The sequence below is a fragment of the Sminthopsis crassicaudata genome, chromosome 4, assembly GCF_048593235.1.
Source record: "Sminthopsis crassicaudata isolate SCR6 chromosome 4, ASM4859323v1, whole genome shotgun sequence".
Taxonomy (NCBI): domain Eukaryota; kingdom Metazoa; phylum Chordata; class Mammalia; order Dasyuromorphia; family Dasyuridae; genus Sminthopsis; species Sminthopsis crassicaudata.
Window position 1 is genome coordinate 119702105 of NC_133620.1, and position 18253 is coordinate 119720357.

General features: G+C 32.7%; 1 protein-coding gene across 3 annotated transcripts in view; it reads left to right on the top strand.

Annotated features, from left to right (window-relative positions):
- WDR27 (WD repeat domain 27) overlaps positions 1–18253 on the top strand; it is a 241045-nt gene that overhangs the window by 12232 nt on the left and 210560 nt on the right. For all 3 annotated transcript variants that reach the window (XM_074309285.1, XM_074309286.1, XM_074309287.1), the window contains exons 8-13: positions 3237–3357; positions 12762–12873; positions 15974–16077; positions 16342–16409; positions 16792–16910; positions 17902–17984. In XM_074309285.1, the coding sequence (XP_074165386.1) occupies positions 3237–3357; positions 12762–12873; positions 15974–16077; positions 16342–16409; positions 16792–16910; positions 17902–17984 (607 nt within the window). The remainder of the gene's footprint in view (positions 1–3236; positions 3358–12761; positions 12874–15973; positions 16078–16341; positions 16410–16791; positions 16911–17901; positions 17985–18253) is intronic.

Consider the following 18253-nt stretch of genomic DNA (forward strand, 5'->3'; position numbering starts at 1 on the left):
AAATTGCCTAAAATTGTTCTAAATCTTATGATCTTGATCAGATCCAGATGCTCAAGTCTCTAGGATAAAAATCTTGGTGGAGTCATACTGACTTTATTTTCACTTATATTTGGAACCTAAATTTAGATAAGAAAAGTAAACTTGCATGATAGGGATTTGAGACTGACTGAAGGAACTCCCTCAAGGAATCTTCAAATATAGTTAGTGGAGGTAAGGGTTCATTCAGCTTTGTATTTAATACTACATTTTTTTTTTTTTTTTTTTTTTTACTTAAATTACCTATATCAAATGAATGCAAGTTGTTGCCTGACAGGGAAAGAACTGTATCAGCTTCATCTCTGGGGATCTGTCAAACAACTCAGAGCAGTCATATTTGATGCATATAACATTTTTGGAAAATATGACACATCTATTTGCAAAGATAGAACAATTTTAGAAATTAGAATATTATTAAGTTGAGTGAAATCTACCCTTGGGTTTAAACTGATGGAGAAATCATTTTCATAGATATTTAGTTTTATAAGGAATCTATTTAATATGTGTTCCTTTGGCAGCTCTCAACTTCCATCCCCCTCAACTGTAGCCTGAGAGAAATTAAATGACTTGTCCCACATCATTCAGCTGATAGGGGTGCCAGGACTTCTAAGTTCTTCTAACTCTAATCCTAGTGCTCTTTTCACCACATTTAATGAAAAGGCATCATTTAGTAAAAAGGATAACAATGACAACAACAGTAACTGCCCCCTCAAAGATCAAACCATTGTCAACATCATAGAGTAGGAGGGATGGCAAAAGAAGGGAATGCCGGCTAAGGTATTGTGCAAGCAGAAGCTGTATATACCCTGAGACCACTATGATAGCTATGAAAGCTTGGCAGGAACCCAGGAACTCTGATGACTCCATGAATTGTGTTAGCATTCTGACCAGCATCCTTCTTTATCTGTTAAAAATGCTTCTGTGCCTATGCCCCTTATCATAGGATCAGATAAAACCATAAATGTCCATGAAATGGATGGAAGATGTGAATGATATCATCAAATCATAACAGAATTGGAAATAACTGTAAGAGTTTCTTATTGTGTTTTTGTTAATTATGCAGCTACTTTTCAGACATTACAATATATTGTTAATTAATGTGGGACAATTATTTAAAAAAAAAAACCCAAACCAAAAAAGTTACATATCATCCTGAAGACTTAGATTAGGTGAAATAACTTGAAAATTGAAGGATCTAAAAAGGGAGAAGATGGAGATCCCAAAATTATTAAAAACTTTTACCTAATGCAAATTCCAGAATTATAACTAATAACCATGCGTGTGGTCTCTGTGGCTGATGGAACTAAGTTTGACAGCTGCCTTGCCTGGGAATTCTGATCTGTAGAAGGTTAAGTCAGTTGGGTGTCTACACAGTTTATATTAATGTGATTAGTCTTTGGGAGTTCACAATCAAATTTCACCATGTTAAGCGATGAGACACTATGCATTCAATTATGCACAAAGAAGATGTATACAAGACAAATTATAGGTAATCTCAGAGGGAAGACACTAGCCATGGGAAATACCAGGAAAGAACTCTAGCTGAGTGATGGGATTTGAACTGAGATTTGAAGGAAGCCAGGAAGCCAGGGATCAGAGATGAATAAGGAGAATATTCCAGGTGGAAGAAAAGTCAGTGGAAAGAAATGGAGCTGAGAGTTGGTGTGTCTGTGAGAGAAATGGAGAGAATGGCAGAATTGTTGGGGTGGAAGGAAGTAAAGTGCCAAAAGACTAAAGACCTTGTCATAAAGGGCTTGAAAAGATAAACAGTGATTTTTTGGTTGATCTTGGAGGTAAAAGGAGGCGTGAAGAGTTAGTTAATTATTGAGTACAGGGATGACATGGTTGGAACTGCGCTGAAAATACTAGTACAAGTTACATATACACCACTGGATTTTTTGACTATAACTGAAAGCAGTTTAACCATGAATGGAGCCTGTGAAACAGCTAAGATATAAGAATATAAAAATAATCTTCTGTGGGGATTCAGCTCCATAAAAGAAACACTGATGGAGGGATATATGATGGTGATTCAAAAGTAGGATATTGCTATTAGAAATTACAGAAAAGTCATTCTTCTGGAATCTAGACTTGATCAAAGTAGATTACACAATGACTGGGCAGAAACTTTGTAAGCACATCACCATATGCTATAGAAGAATAGCACCTAGATTAGCTGCATCATACACAGTAGCAAATGACCATAATAATCTCGTGTTTGATAAAACCAAAGATCTGAGCTAGTGGGACAAGAATTTACTATTTGATGAAAACTGGCAGAAGTTTGGGAGAAACTAGATATGGACCAGCATTTCACACTGTCTACTGAAATAATGTCAAAATGTAGATATGATTTAGATATTAAGAGTGGTAATATAACCAATTAGGGTAGCATGGAAAATTTTACCTATTGGATTTATGGATAAGGAAACAGTTTATAACTAAGAGATAGAGGGGATCATGGGTAGTAAAATAGATAATTCTGATTACATGAAATTAAAACATTTTTTGCAGAAACAAAAGTAATGCAGCCAAAATTAGAAGCAAAAATTAGAAAAAAAAATTTACAGCAAGTTTTTTGATAAAGCCCTCATTTCTCAAATATATAAGCCTAATTTATAAAAATAAGAGCCATCTCCCGATTGACAAACTGTTAAAAGATATGATCAGGCAGTTTTTAGAAGAGAAATCAAAACTATCAATAGTTACATTAAAGTACTCTAAATCACTAAATACAAATTGAAACAACACTGAGGTTTCACTTTTTCATACTTATCAGATTGCCTAACATGACAGAAAAGAAAAATGAAAAATTCTGGGAGGAATGTAATTTTATTCACCTCTGTAATAGTCTCTAAAATGTTGAATATAAAGAAATAATTGTTCCAGGGTTAATTGTTCCAGAAAAAATTTGTTCCAGGGTTATTTTTATTTGGACCTCATTGAAAAAAATGAAAATAATATTAATAAATATTGCAATACCAAAAATAAATGTCAGGCAGACTCAAAAGAAAATGATAAATTTTTTAAGGTGACATGAAATGAGAGAATCTTAAAAGGGAAGCAAGTGTAATCATCAAAAGGAAAATTAAAATAAGAAAGTAAGATAGCATTATATCTCATGAAGTTTTGAATTCTTTATCACATTTAGATATATTTTTTCAAATAAATTTGACATCTTTTTTGTTTTACCTTTTCAGGTTTGGATCTTCAGTTTGATCAGTGAGCATCATTATCGATGGGTAACCCAATTTGACCTAAGGAAAAAACAAGAGATTTTCTTCAATAAAAAGATCAAATTAGCACAACATAGCCAAAAAGGTAACATTTCTAGAATACTTATATATGTCATGTCTTTGTGCATATATTAGCAAAAATGACTAAGCACTTATTGTGTGCAGAGGTTTGTCATTGATGAGGTCTTAGGTTTCCAGGTGGGCATTGGCAGAGAAAACTTGTATCTGTAAGCAATCTGGAATTCTAGCTACTTCCTGAGGCAAGCAGAGAGGAGTACTGATAGGATTATAAGTGGACCCTTTTGATTTTGTTTAGGCCTTTTGTTCTAAAGTAGGCCTTTTATTCAAGTGAACTTTTGATTACAGTTCCACCTCAGGTGGAAGTCTCTGGAAATCCCACCTTTATTATATCCAATAAGAAAGCCAAGTTATGATGTCATCCACTGCCCCATCCCCTCCCATTTGTATTTCCTCTATAAAAGATTTGCTCATACTGCAGATCCTTGTTAAACTTCTCAATGAATTTACCTTATCAGTCAGTGGTGGACTCCTTGTTACAGCTAAATTCCTTTTTAGGGTAGCCTGCCATGGTGTACTCCCTTCTAATGATGTTTTTATTTTGTTAATTGTTGGTTTTACGAGGGAACTTTTCTTTCCCCTTGTTAATTGCTAAAACCCTTATCCTTAAACATCTTTATGAATCTGGCCTGCTCTTAGCAGTGTGATAAAATCTTTGCCACTTGATTTGAAGGGTATCTTTACTTACAAATTCTTTTGAGATGATTCCTGATACTGCTTCTAACCCCAACATACTTTTGGGGTATCACCCTATACCCCATCATTTTGGTGAGTAACTATCATTTTGATAGTCTGATATGGTAGAAAATAAGTAGAAGACAATGCCATATTCAGGACAGATGTAAAAATACAAAGAAAGGAATAGCAACAGGTATGAACTGATTCTTTTGGGCTGAAGATTTCTTAGTGGATTAGAGTTAGATAGGCTTAGAATAGAAAAAGAGGGTCAACACTTATCAGAGAGAAATTAAGAAAACATTCTAGGGACAGTAGCAAATGCAAAGTGCTGAGAACATCTATATAATAAAAAGTGGCTTCAGGAATCTATCTTGAGTCTGGCCATGATGACCCCAAGAGGTACAAATTTGGGAATTACTAAGGAATTATTAAGGCCAAGTCCCATAATATGATGGAGGTATTATAAACTCTTGTAAGTGTATTGCTACCTTATTGGAATTATTATTCTTTCCCGTTCCAACTGAAATAGTTTTTTGTCTGAATAGCAAATGTTAGCATATTTTACAATGAAATTTCTTCCTTTCTTCCATCATATTAATGGGGCTTCTCATGGGAAGATGGAAATCCAAATGTACCTTATAAAATTGTTCTGAGGTTGTGCTGCATAAAGTCTGCTAAATAGACAAGGTATTTCAAATAGGACTTTTAAAGTAATCTTAAAGTAGGACTTATGAGAGAAGATGGAATTGACGGTGTGGTAAGAGAAGGTAATAGAGTACTAATTTCAACAAATTTGACAAGTCAGCACTTTGAAAATTAAGACAGCATATTAACTCTCAGCTATGAGGCTTTTATGAAGAGTTCAGTCCTTGAATTTTATGCTGTGCAATCAATGAGTTGAGAATAATGATCAGTAAGACAGTATCATATTATTTATTCAGAAATAACTATACTTCAGGATAATAAAAAGTAAGATTCATGTATACCCCAAAATGAAGTGTTTTTGGAATTTGGAGGAGAGATTTTTTGTTGTTGTTGGGAGTTCTAGAAAATTTATTTCTTAAGAAAGACAGGGTCAGCTAGAAAAAGACCAAATTAAACCCCCCCAACCAAAAATTAAACTTGAAATACAAAAATTAAAAGGAGAAATCAATAATATTGAAAGTAAAAAAAACTATTGAATTAATAAATAAAACCAAGAGTTGGTTTTATGAAAAAGCCAATAAAATAGATAAACCTTTGGTAAATCTGATCAGAAAAAGGAAAGAGGAAAATCAAATTGTTAGTCTTACAAATGAAAAGGGGGATCTTTCCACCAATGAAGAGGAAATTAGAGAAATAATAAGGAGTTACTTTGCCCAACTTTATGCCAATAAATTTGATAACTTAAGTGAAATGGATGACTTTCTCCAAAAATACAGGCTTCCTAGATTAACAGAGGAGGAGACAAATTGCTTAAATAGTACCATTTCAGAAAAAGAAATAGAACAAGCTATTAATCAACTCCCCAAGAAAAAATCCCCAGGACCAGATGGATTTACATGTGAATTCTACCAAACATTTAAAGAATAATTAGCCCCAATGCTATATAAACTATTTGAAAAAATAGGGGATGAAGGAGTCCTACCAAACTCCTTTTATGACACAGACATGGTACTGATACCTAAACCAGGTCGATCGAAAACTGAGAAAGAAAATTATAGACCAATTTCCTCAATGAATATTGATGCTAAAATCTTAAATAAGATATTAGCAAAAGACTTCAGAAAATCATCCCCAGGATAATACACTGTGATCAAGTAGGATTTATACCAGGAATGCAGGGCTGATTTAATATTAGGAAAACTATTAGTATAATTGACCATATTAATAATCAAATTAATAAAAACCATATGATCATCTCAATAGATGCAGAAAAAGCATTTGACAAAATCCAACATCCATTCCTACTAAAAACGCTTGAGAGTATAGGAATAAATGGACTATTCCTTAGAATAATCAGAAGCATATATTTACAACCGTCAGTAAGCATAATATGCAATAGAAATAAACTGCAACCTTTCCCAGTAAGATCAGGAGTTAAACAAGGTTGCCCACTATCACCATTACTATTCAATATAGTACTAGAAACGCTAGCCTCGGCAATAAGAGCCGAGAAAGAGATTCAAGGAATTAGAGTAGGAAATGAGGAAATCAAACTATCACTCTTTGCAGATGACATGATGGTATATTTAGAGAACCCCAAAGACGCTGCTAAAAAGCTATTAGAAATAATTCAGAATTTTAGCAAAGTGGCAGGATACAAAATAAATCCACATAAATCCTCAGCATTTTTATATATCACCAACAAAATGCAACAGCAAGAGACACAAAGAGAAATTCCATTCCAAACAAATGTTGAGAGTATAAAGTATTTGGGAATCCATCTACCAAAGAATAGTCAGGAATTATATGAGCAAAATTATGAAACATTTGCCACAAAAATAAAGTCAGATTTAAATAATTGGAAAGACATTCAGTGCTCTTGGATAGGCCGAGTGAATATAATAAAGATGATAATACTCCCCAAACTAATCTATTTATTTCGTGCTATACCAATCAGACTCCCAAGAAACTATTTTAATGACCTAGAAAAAATAACAACAAAATTCCTATGGAAGAATAAAAGGTCGAGAATTGCAAGGGAACTAATGAAAAAAAAAGTCAGAGGAAGGTGGTCTAAGTGTACCTGATCTAAAGCTATATTATATAGCAGCAGTCACCAAAACCATTTGGTATTGGCTAAGAAATAGACCGGTAGATCAGTGGAACAGATTAGATACAAAGGACAAAAAAGGGTACATCTATAGCAATCTAGTCTTTGATGAACCCAAAGATACCAACATTAGGGATAAAAATTCATTATTTGGAAAAAACTGTTGGGAAAACTGGAAATTAGTATGGCAGAAATTAGATATGGATCCACACTTAGCACCATATACCAAGATAAGATCAAAATGGGTCCATGATTTAGGCATAAAGAATGAGATAATAAATAGATTAGAGGAACAGAGAATAGTCTACCTTTCAGACCTGTGGAGGAGGAAGGAATTTATGACCAGAGGAGAACTAGAGATCATTATTGATCACAAAATAGAAGATTTTGATTACATCAAACTAAAAAGTTTCTGTACAAACAATACTAATGCAAACAAGATTAGAAGGGAAGTAACAAATTGGGAAAATATTTTTAAAGTTAAAGGTTCTGACAAAGGTCTCATTTCCAAAATATATAGAGAACTGACCCTAATTTATAAGAAATCAAACCATTCTCCAATTGATAAATGGTCAAAGGATATTAACAGACAGTTCTCAGATGATGAAATTGAAACTATATCCACTCATATGAAAGGGTGTTCCAAATCACTATTGATCAGAGAAATGCAAATTAAGACAACTCTGAGATACCACTACACACCTGTCAGATTGGCTAAGATGACAGGAACAAATAATGATGAATGTTGGAGGGGATGTGGGAAAACTGGGACACTGATACATTGTTGGTGGAGTTGTGAAAGAATCCAGCCATTCTGGAGAGTAATTTGGAACTAGCCCAAAAAATTATCAAACTGTGCATACCCTTTGACCCAACATTGCTGTTATTGGGATTATATCCCAAAGAAATACTAAAGAGTGGAAAGGGACCTGTATGTGCCAAAATGTTTGTGGCAGCTCTTTTTGTTGTAGCTAGAAACTGGAAGTTGAATGGATGTCCATCAATTGGAGAATGGTTGGGTAAATTATGGTATATGAAGGTTATGGAATATTATTGCTCTGTAAGAAATGACCAGCAGGAGGAATACAGAGAGGCTTGGAGAGACTTATATCAACTGATGCTGAGTGAAATGAATAGAACCAGAAGATCGCTGTACACTTCAAAATTGTATGAAAATGTATTCTGATGGAAGTGGATATCTTTAACATAAAGAAGATCCATCTCACTTCCAGTTGATCAATGATGGACACCCAGAGAAGGAACACTGGGAAGTGAATGTAAATTGTTAGCACTACTGTCTATCTACCCAGGTTACTTACACCTTTAACTTATTGGGGAGAGAGGGTCAGAGAAATATATTTGGAAAGGAACATGATGTAAAGACTAAAGATTAATAAAAATAAGATTCTTTGTTTAAAAAGTAAAAAAAAAAAAAGACAGGGTCTGCATTATTATCAGGCTTCCTTGACTTCTAATAGTTGTACCTGAGAGACCAGGGAAGGGCTCGAAATTGATGTCAAAAAGGCACAACTGTTATTCTCCTGGTGACAGTCATTGCTACTCATTCTTATATATTTCTAGGTTTAAGATCTCAAGTAGTTTCATTATAGTTCAATATATATGATATTTTTCTTTTTTTTTTTTTTTAGTAGTAGTTTATTTTTCTAATACCTTCACAAAATCTTGTCTTCCAAATTTTTCTCCCTCTCTTCTCTCCTCGTTTCTCAAGACAGCAAGCAATTTGATATAGGTTAAACATGTGCATTTTTTCTAAACATATTTCTATCTGTCATGGTGATAAAAATTCAGATCAAAAGGGAAAAAAAAACACAAGGGAAAACAGAGAAAAAAAACCATGCAAACAAACAGTAACAACAAAAAAGATGAACTTCATAGTTCTCTTTCTGGATGTGGACAGCATTTTCCATCACAAAGTCTATTGGAGTTGCCTTGAATCACCTCATTGTTGAAAAGATCCAAGTCCATCACATATAATCTTGTTATTATGTACAATGTTTTCTTGGTTTTGCTCTTTTCACTTAGCATCAGTTCAAGTTAAGTCTTTACAGGCTTTTCAGAAATCATTCTTATGATTATTTCTTATATAATAATAATATCCCATTACATTAATATAACATAACTTACTCAGCCATTCCCCAACTGAGGGGCATCCACTCCATTTCAAGTTCCTTAACACTACCAAAAGGTCTGCTACATTTTTGTACATGTGGGTCTTTTCCCTTTTTGATGATCTCTTTTGGGATACAGACCCAGTAGAGACAGTGCTGGATCAAAGGGTATGTATAGTTCATTAGACATTTGGGCATAGTTCCAAATTGCTCTCCAAAATGATTAGATCACCTCACAACTCCACAAATAATGTATGTATCCCAGTTTTCCCACATCTGCTCCAACATTTATCATTATCTTTTCTGGTTATCTTATCCAATCTGAGAGATATGAAGTGATACTTCAGACTTGTCTCAATTTGCATTTCTGTAATAAATAGTGAGTTAGAGTATTTTTTCATATGATTAGAAATGGCTTTAATTTCTTCATTTAATCAATTGGGGAATGACTTGTATTCTTAAAAATTTGAGTCAATTCTCTCTATATCTTAGAAATGAGGTCTTTATCAGAAGCACTGGTTGTAAAAATTTCCCCCTAACTTTTTGCTTCCCTTATAATTGTGACAGCATTGGTTTTATTTGTACAAACCCTTTTTAATTTAATATAATCAAAATTATCAATTTTATATTTCATAATGTTCTTTAGTTCTTCTTTGGCCATAAATTCCTCTCTTCTTCACAAATCTGAGAGAAAAATTATCCCTTGTTCTTCTAATTTGCTTATAGCATCATCTTTTATGTCTAAATCATGAACCCCTTTTGACCTTTTGTCAATGTCTACTTTCTGCCGTATTTTCCAATAATTTTTGTCAGATAGTGAGTTCTAATCCAGAAGTTGGAGTCTTTGGGTTTATCAAACTCTAGATTACTACAGTCAATGACTGTTGCATCTTGTGAACCTAACTTATTCCATTGATCCACTACTCTATTTTTTAGCCAGTACCAAGTGCTGCTTTATATTATATTAACTTAGCCTACCCATGAGCACTTGATATTCTTCCAATTGTTTAGATATAACTTTATTTGTGTGGAAAATGTTTTGTAATTCTGTTCATTTAGTTCCTGGCTTTTTCTTGGCAGATAGACTCTCAAATATTTTATATTATCTACAGTTATTTTAAAAAGAATTTCTCCTATCTCTTGCTGCTAGGCTTTGTTGGTGACATATAGAAATACCAATGATTTATATGCGTTTATTTTATGTCCTGCAACTTTGCTAAAGTTGTTAGTTGTTTCTAGTAGTTTTTTATTTGATTCTCTAGGATTTTCTAAATATATCATCATATAATTTGCAAAGAATCATAGTTTTGTTTCCTCATTACTTGCTCTAATTCCTTCAATTCCTTTTTTCTTCTCATTTTTAAAGCTAACATTTCTAGTACAATATTGAATAATAGTGGTGATAATGGGCAACTTTGTTTCACTCCTGATCTTGTTGAGAATGCTTCTAACTTATCCTCATTATATATAATACTTGCTAGGTAGATACTATTTATCATTTTAAGGAAAATGCCATTTATTCTTATGCTTTCAAGTGTTTTTAATATGGATGGGTGTTGTAGGTTTTTTAAGAAGTTGTTTTCTTTATTATTTATATTTTTCTGTTTCACCAGCTTTTATTTTTTATGGAGTTGTTTTCTTCAGTAAATTTCTGTGCTTCCTTTTCCAAAGTATTGGTTTCCTCTCCAACTTTCATAATTCTCCTGTAAAGCTCTTATTTATTTTCCCTATTTTCTTCTCTTTTTTAAGATCTTTTTTTTTTTTTGAAAGTTTCTAAGAGAGCTTTTTGAACTAGAGACCTATTCATATTCCCCTTTGAGGCTTCACCTGAAGGCATTTTGCCTTTGATGTCCTCTTCTAGGTTTGTATTCTGATCTTCCCTATTTCCATAGCTCTCCGTGGTCAGAGCTCTTTTTTGCTTTTTTGAAAGTTGAGGTTTACTCTTAGGGCACAGGGAGATTGTCCCAAGCTTCCTCTGTAGGGCAACATGGGCATCTTACTAACTGGGCTGGGACTGGTGTTGCTGCAGGCTTCCTCATTGGGCTCCATGGGCCTGGCCAAGTCTTGCCTGTTATGTTGGGGTTCAGGGTATTACAATTTGCCTTCTATAGTTATGGTGGAGGGTCTCATAGCTGGTCTGTTGATCTACTGGCCTTTTGAACCAGGACAGAGTAGCCAACACTGCTATATTTTGGTTAAGAGTCTCCCGTAGATTCCCTGTGAGGGACCTTTCCATGCTGCTTCTGCACTGGGCTGCATTCTCCCTTGCCCCATTGAGACAGATATTTTCTGAAGTTTTTCCAGCTGGAAAATTATTACATTTACATTATTACATTCAAATGTTTGTAGGTCCTGGTATTTCAAAATCCATTTAGAGGCTTGATCTAGTGTTGATTCAATGGGAAAGTGTGGAGAGCTCACCAATGTCGTGCCTACTCTCTGCCATCTTGACTCTGCCATATATGATTATTTCTTAGAGATTTGTACAACATAGAGAATGTAAACTTGGATACAAGGAAAGATGGAGTTTCTAAAGCATCACTACTATGCTATCAAGAGATTTCACTTCCTTCTTTTGCTTTCATTCCTTTTAAAATGCTTGCCTGCTTAATATACCATAATGGTATATTAATATACCATAATGGGTCAGCCAAGGAATACTAGCCCAGAGACCCAGGCGTTTCTTCCTTTTGCATGCTCTAATCAGGGCACCTTTCTGGGGGAGATGCTGATGCCTTCATTAGGGTGATTGGGTATAACTGTTACCTTCTCAAAGAGCAGTTGCTCTGCCTTTCTAATTATAAGTGAAGGAGATGATTTTGGTTGGTGGAGAAGATGCTTCTAGTTAAAGTAGGAAGATTTAATGACAGGCCACTCTTAGTAGAAAGAAGGAGATTGAGTTACCATGGACAGGTGAGACATGATTAGAACATAGCCTCAGTGTTAGTGTCAAAATAACTAAAGGAAGATGTATGAATTACTTTAAAGTAGCAGTAGGCTTTATCAAAGAACTGAATGTAAGATGGTGAGTAGTTAAAGATGAACTTCTTAAAGCTTATTATTTAGAAGTAGTTTAAATATTATTATCCTGTTAAAGAAATTAATGTGCTTCCCAAAATGTCTAATATAAACCAAACTTTTGTGATCATAAACACATTATTTGGAGAATGAATTAATTGCCATAGGCTATGTTTAGTGACCAATCTAATCTACTACTTGATTTTGGTTTCTGATCAAGGAGTCATTCATTTGAGAGAAGCAATATTTTGTTTTACTATTATTTCTTAATTATGCTTTGACAAGAGAAATCAAATAATTTAACTCCCCTCTTGCTTCAGGGAAGTTGATGTGGATGAGGAAAATATAAAGTTTTTCCTTCATCAATATAGAAGCCTAGTAATTGTAAGATTTCAGTTAATCAGAGAATGACAATTTCTTTTGTCCCTTCAGTCTTTTGATATATGTTCAGTTTGAATACAAATAAAGTTTAGGTGATACTGATTTATTTACATTGGATATTAAATCTTGAAATCACTTATCCATTCCCATTCTTCCCCCAAACTAAAATCACACCCCAAACCCAAAACCAAACCAAACCAAATCTAACAGTAGAGAAATTATCTTAACTTTACCTGATCCTGGAAGTTTAGTCTTAGAAGTATATGTCATATTGCACTTTTAAGAATATATAGGTTCTAATTTACTTGTCTAAGAGCTATGAGTTTGAACTCTTTGTATTTTATATTTTAATATATTAGCTTAACATTCAAGACATTAGAATTTCATTTTATATGATTATTTAAATTTTACTAATCTTTGATAATTACTTTTGATTCTGTTTTCTTGAAGAGAATCGACTTTCCTACTTAAGTGAGCTGAAAAAAGAACGAAAAGTAGAAACAACATTTCCTATATTGAGAATTGAACGCTGTACTCCGTCAGTTAATGAAAAATGTGAAATGTAAGTATGATGCACTTTGCTAATACCATACAAAGGAAGACATTAAAATCTCATAGAACATCCATCAAAAACAAAATTTTTTTTCCCAATGGACTACATAGAAAGAGGATAATTAAAATAAAATGGAAGCATTTTCTCTTTTGAATAACTATTTTTAATTTTAAGAATGTATTTTAAATTAAACAATAGGGCTTTTTATAAGGGAAATCTCTACTATTTTTCTTTTTTTTTTCTTTTTTTTCTTTTTTTTCTTTTTTCTTTTTTTTTTAAATAAGTCTTCTGATTTCAGAAGTTATAGGGAGTTCCATGCAAGTAAACTCCTACCAGTGTAGATTAGCAATTTCTGCTGGACAATTTACAGTCTTAGGGCATAAAGAGTGGTTAAGTGGTTTGCTCAGTCACACATAAGCATGTGATAGAAACAGAACTTAAAGCCAGATCTTCCTTTTTTTTTTTTTTTTTTTTTTGTTAAGGCAGGCTCTCTCTTCACTGTCTTCCTTCTCCTCTTCCTCTTATTTTCCTCCTCCTCTTCCTCCTTTTCTTCTTCCTCTTTCCTCTCCTTCTCCTCTTTCTCTTCTATCTCCTCTTCCTGCTCTTCCCATTTTTTTCTTCTCCTCCTCCTTTTTCTCTTCTTCTCCTCTTTTCCCTCCTCCCCTTCTATTTCTTCTTTTCCCCTTCTCCTCCTCTTCTTCTGGTACAAGGAGACAATTGAGATTAAGTTACTTGTCTAGAATCACACAGCTAATAAGTAGGTTCTTCTGACTTCAGGTGTTCTATCTCCTGTATCACCTGCCTGCCTATCTATTTCTTCTAAAACTACTTCTTTCACAGACAAAATGCTTAGTGCTCTGGGGAAAACTTTATGTGACCATTTAAAACTTTATTTTGTTTAACTCATGTTTTTAACATGCTTACATAGAAAAAGGCAATTGCTCTTTAAAGACTAGGACTGACCAGTATAGTTGGAACATAACCTTCATCATACAATGTAGATTTGGGATAAATATGTGTAGAGAATTTAGAAGAGGGTTTAGAAGACATGAAGTTGTCATTGGTTTAGGAAAAAATTTTCCTTCTTGACCATAATTGTGTGATCTTAATGTGGTGATATGGGAAAGTCATCTCATTTCTTTGTATCTCAGACTGTAATATGTCAAATGAGGTGGTAAGTGTGGGGTTAGATTAAATGGCTTAGAATGTCATTCTGATTTAAGCTCTTCATGTTTTTAAAGAGAGAAACGCAATGTTTGTTATCAGAGAGAGAGCCTGATATATTGGAAAGAGGATTGGTTGAAAAATCAGGAAATATCAATTTCCATTAACTCCTTTTACGGTTGTGGACAAGTGCTTTTATCTATTTTAGTTAGATTTTGTAGCTATATTTATCTATTTAATTATATTTTTATAGAAATTTAAAAAAATATTCAGTAGTAACAGTAATTCATATTATATTAGTTATTAATGCCATTCAGGAACCTATCTACATGAATTTCATGCCTATATTTTGTTACCATTCATAAACAAATTAGATCATTAGTCTTGTAGCAGGTACCCAAATTGTAGGCATAATGACTGGAAAGAGTTAACTAGTCACTATAAAACTTGCCTGGAAAAAAAACAATTTTATTAACCTGTGACAAATATCAAGAATTGAGTGAGGTTGTCATTATTAAGAGGTGATATTTCACCTGAACAGTTTTAACTTAAGTGCTTAAAATTAACATATAAATACTTCCAAATTCCTAAAAAATAAGACTGAAAATTTTAGATATTTTGCAGAGTTGAAAAAATTATGCAATGACTTTCATCAAGGATTTATAAGAGTTTATATCTATTCCACAGTCCAGTAACTTTTGCTTGTATTCCAAATCTCCCTCCTGGAGGAGAAAGTAAAGGGATTTGGAAGACATGTTTTCAGACTCCAAGTTGCTAGGGAGAGCATTCTTAAAGGAAAGTGGTGTGAGGTTTCAATGAGAAAAAAGAAAGTAATTCAAGATAGAAGAGAAGAAACTTGACTCTTGTCAGAATATTACAAAGGGAACTAGTGTCATAAAGGGGAGAAAAGTTAGCTGTATAATAAAAGCTTAAAACAGACTTGAGATCTAATTCAGTTCCAGTTGATCAATGATGGACAGAATCAGCTATACCCAGAGAAGGAACACTGGGAAATGAGTGTAAACTGTTTTCACTATTGTCTTCTACCCAGGTTACTTTTACCTTCTGAACCCAATTCTTACCGTGCAACAAGAAACTTGGTTTTACACACATATATTGTATTTAGGCTGTACTGTAACACATGTAACATGTATGGGATTGCCTGCCATCTAGGGGAGGGGTAGAAGGAGGGAGAGGAAAGTTCAGAAAAGAAGTGAGTACAAGGGATAATGCTGTAAAAAAATTACCCATGCATATGTAATGTCAAAAAAATTATAATTATAAAATTAATAAAACAAAACAAAACAAAACAAAATAGACTTGAGGCTCTTTCTGAAGAAAAAGAAAGCTGGATGCTCTGACTAGAAAAGAAACCTCTTATTCTTCCAAAGAAGGACATGGTAGAGTCACAGAAGATTATCATGTAAGGGTAAGAAAGAAGAAGAGAAAAACAGTAGTTAATTGGCAATTCATTTTTGGGGAAAATTGAGGCAGCTATTTGTTGATCTGTTAAGAAGAAAAGAGAGGTCTCTCATCTTTTTGGACCATGTATCTGAGATATAAGACTTGTCAAAGCAGATATTAGCTTCCTACTTCTGATTCATGTGGGTACTGCCAGAAAAAAATTAAAATAGTAAAAAGAAATATAAAGCAATTTTAATAGTAAAATGTAATTAGAGACAAATTTTCCGAAGAAAATGATTAAATTGCTTCCTAAAGCAAATATAAATTACTTTAAGATTATTTGTGATTATTTTTATTAACAATACCACTACTTCCATACATTAGTTGAGATGATATAGAGTTGATTGTAATATAATAATTTAAACATCTAAAGGAAACAAATAATCATGGTTTAAGGGGGAAATGGGGTTTCTAAGTTTCTTAAACATTATACTATGAAATGTTAAGGTTCTATTTTTAAAAAATTTTCCTTTGAAATTAGCTTCCCTGCTGTCAACCCCAGATGCTTGTGGATAGGAAGCTCTACTGGTTTATTCATAATTAACTTGGACAACTTGGAATTAGAATCTGTTTTATATTTTAAAGGTAAGATGATTAAGCATCCTAAGCTTGTTTGATAATTTGAATATTTTCTTTGATCTGATATAAGCAGAAAGTATACTTTTTCTTATAGAAAATATGCTTTTACATTAAAATTTACCTCATGAAGCATTCTAACCAATTCAATTTCAAATTAAAGTTTCTGCTCTATTCAAGTTATGAGAGATAATATATTTATTCTGTATTAATTTAAAAATAATAAAAATTTCTCCATTGTTTATAAATTTCATTTTTTATTCTTAAATTAAGATTTCAGTAACCTCAGCATTAAAGTTGCTGGATCATGTGCAATAATGAACAAAGCTGTTAATCATAAGGTGAGTAAAAAAGCATTTAATGGCATTCTTATAAATATTTTAATAGCTCACTATATCAATTACCTTTAATTTGAACTTTTTAAAGGGAAACAGAATTTATCTAACAGTTTGAAGGTTAAATAATTTAATGACTTGCCAGTTATTGATACAAATAATTTGTAAATTGTGTGTGATGTTGTGCTAGTCCTTTAGTCCTATATGATTCAATTCCTTTCAAGCAAAAAGAGTGTAATCGTCATTTGCTACTTATTGAATGTTTGTTGAGTTGAATTGGATGAAGACTCTGTCTCTGTTTATATTCATGATTATGGTAATCAGTGTACATATATCACTACACTTTTTGCTAATGTCTCTATATGATTTCCTGATTCTGTCCCTCCAGGTTTTCTGTTTGCTGAGCTCTTTGTTTGGAAACCAAATTGCTGTGTTGGAAATTAATCTTCTTGCACTCACGCTATCACAGCATCACGATGGAGAAGAGAATCTTTCAATTATTGCCAGGTACTTTCCAAGAAATGCACATTCAGTGGATGTTTTTTAAAGAAAAACTTTCAAATTCTTGTTTTTCATAAGAAATACTTTATCTCTTTAGAGATAAAGAACTTTTTCAACTATGACATTTTGCTATAGTAATACAGAGATAAATTCTTGTCCAGAACACTGAATTGTTTTATAGATTCCTAAACTTAACAATTTTTAAAAATTAAAGCTTTTTATTTTCAAAACATATGCATGATAATTTTTCAGCATTGATCCTTGCAAAACCTTGTGTTCCAAATCTCTCCCTTCCTTCCCCCCATCCCCTCTCCTAGATGGCAAGTAATTCAATATATGTTAAACATGTTAAAATATATGTTAAATTCAATATAGGTATGCATATTTATACAATTATCTTGCTGCATAAGAAAAGTAAGAACAAAAAGAAAAAAATGAGAAAGAAAATAAAATGCAAGCAAACACAACAAAAAGAATAAAAATGCTGTGTTGTGATCCACACTCAGTTTTTTTGTTTTTTAAATAGCTTATTATTGACAAAGCATATGCATGGGTAATTTTTCAACATTGGCCCTTGCAAAAACTTCTGTTCCAACTTTTCCCTCCTTCCCTCCCCTAGATGGCAGGTAGTCCCATCCATGTTAAATATTAAACTTCACAATTTAATATAAAATAGTGTGTGTGTGTATGTGTGTATATATATATATATGTGTGTGTGTGTGTGTGTGTGTGTGTGTGTGTGTGTGTGTGTGTGTATGTGTATGCATACATTTGGTATATTTCAGAGGAGAACAATAATTCTTATTGAAAATATACATAATAAACTTGACTTGGAAATATCAGGCTGAGGCCATTTAAAAAATCCCAACAACTTTATATATAATAAGGAGTAATCATTTGTAATTATGCTGAATGATTTGCATATATTCAATCTATTTAATTTATCTTTATCATATCAGTGATTACTTTTCTAGTCCATATTATTTTTATTTTTTAGTTCCTGTCTCCTGTCAAGTTCTCCACTACATGCTACAACTTTTAAGAAGAAAAATAATAATTTGGTTAGTCAAAAGAAGTCTGGTTAGTATAAATATTTCTTCCTTCTATGAAATGGAAAACTTATGCTCCAGTGATAATCTATAGGATTAAAATGTTAAATCAGATTCTATTGTTAGTTAACAAAGATACTTATATATTTATGTATGTATATATTTAATATGTCAGAGTTTTAGATAAATCACAAATATCATTTTCTTTGTTAAAATGTTTTATTGCTTTTTATTTATTATATTAAGTATTAAATATTTACATTTTAATCTGGTTCTACCCCTATTTAGAAGTTTTGAAGC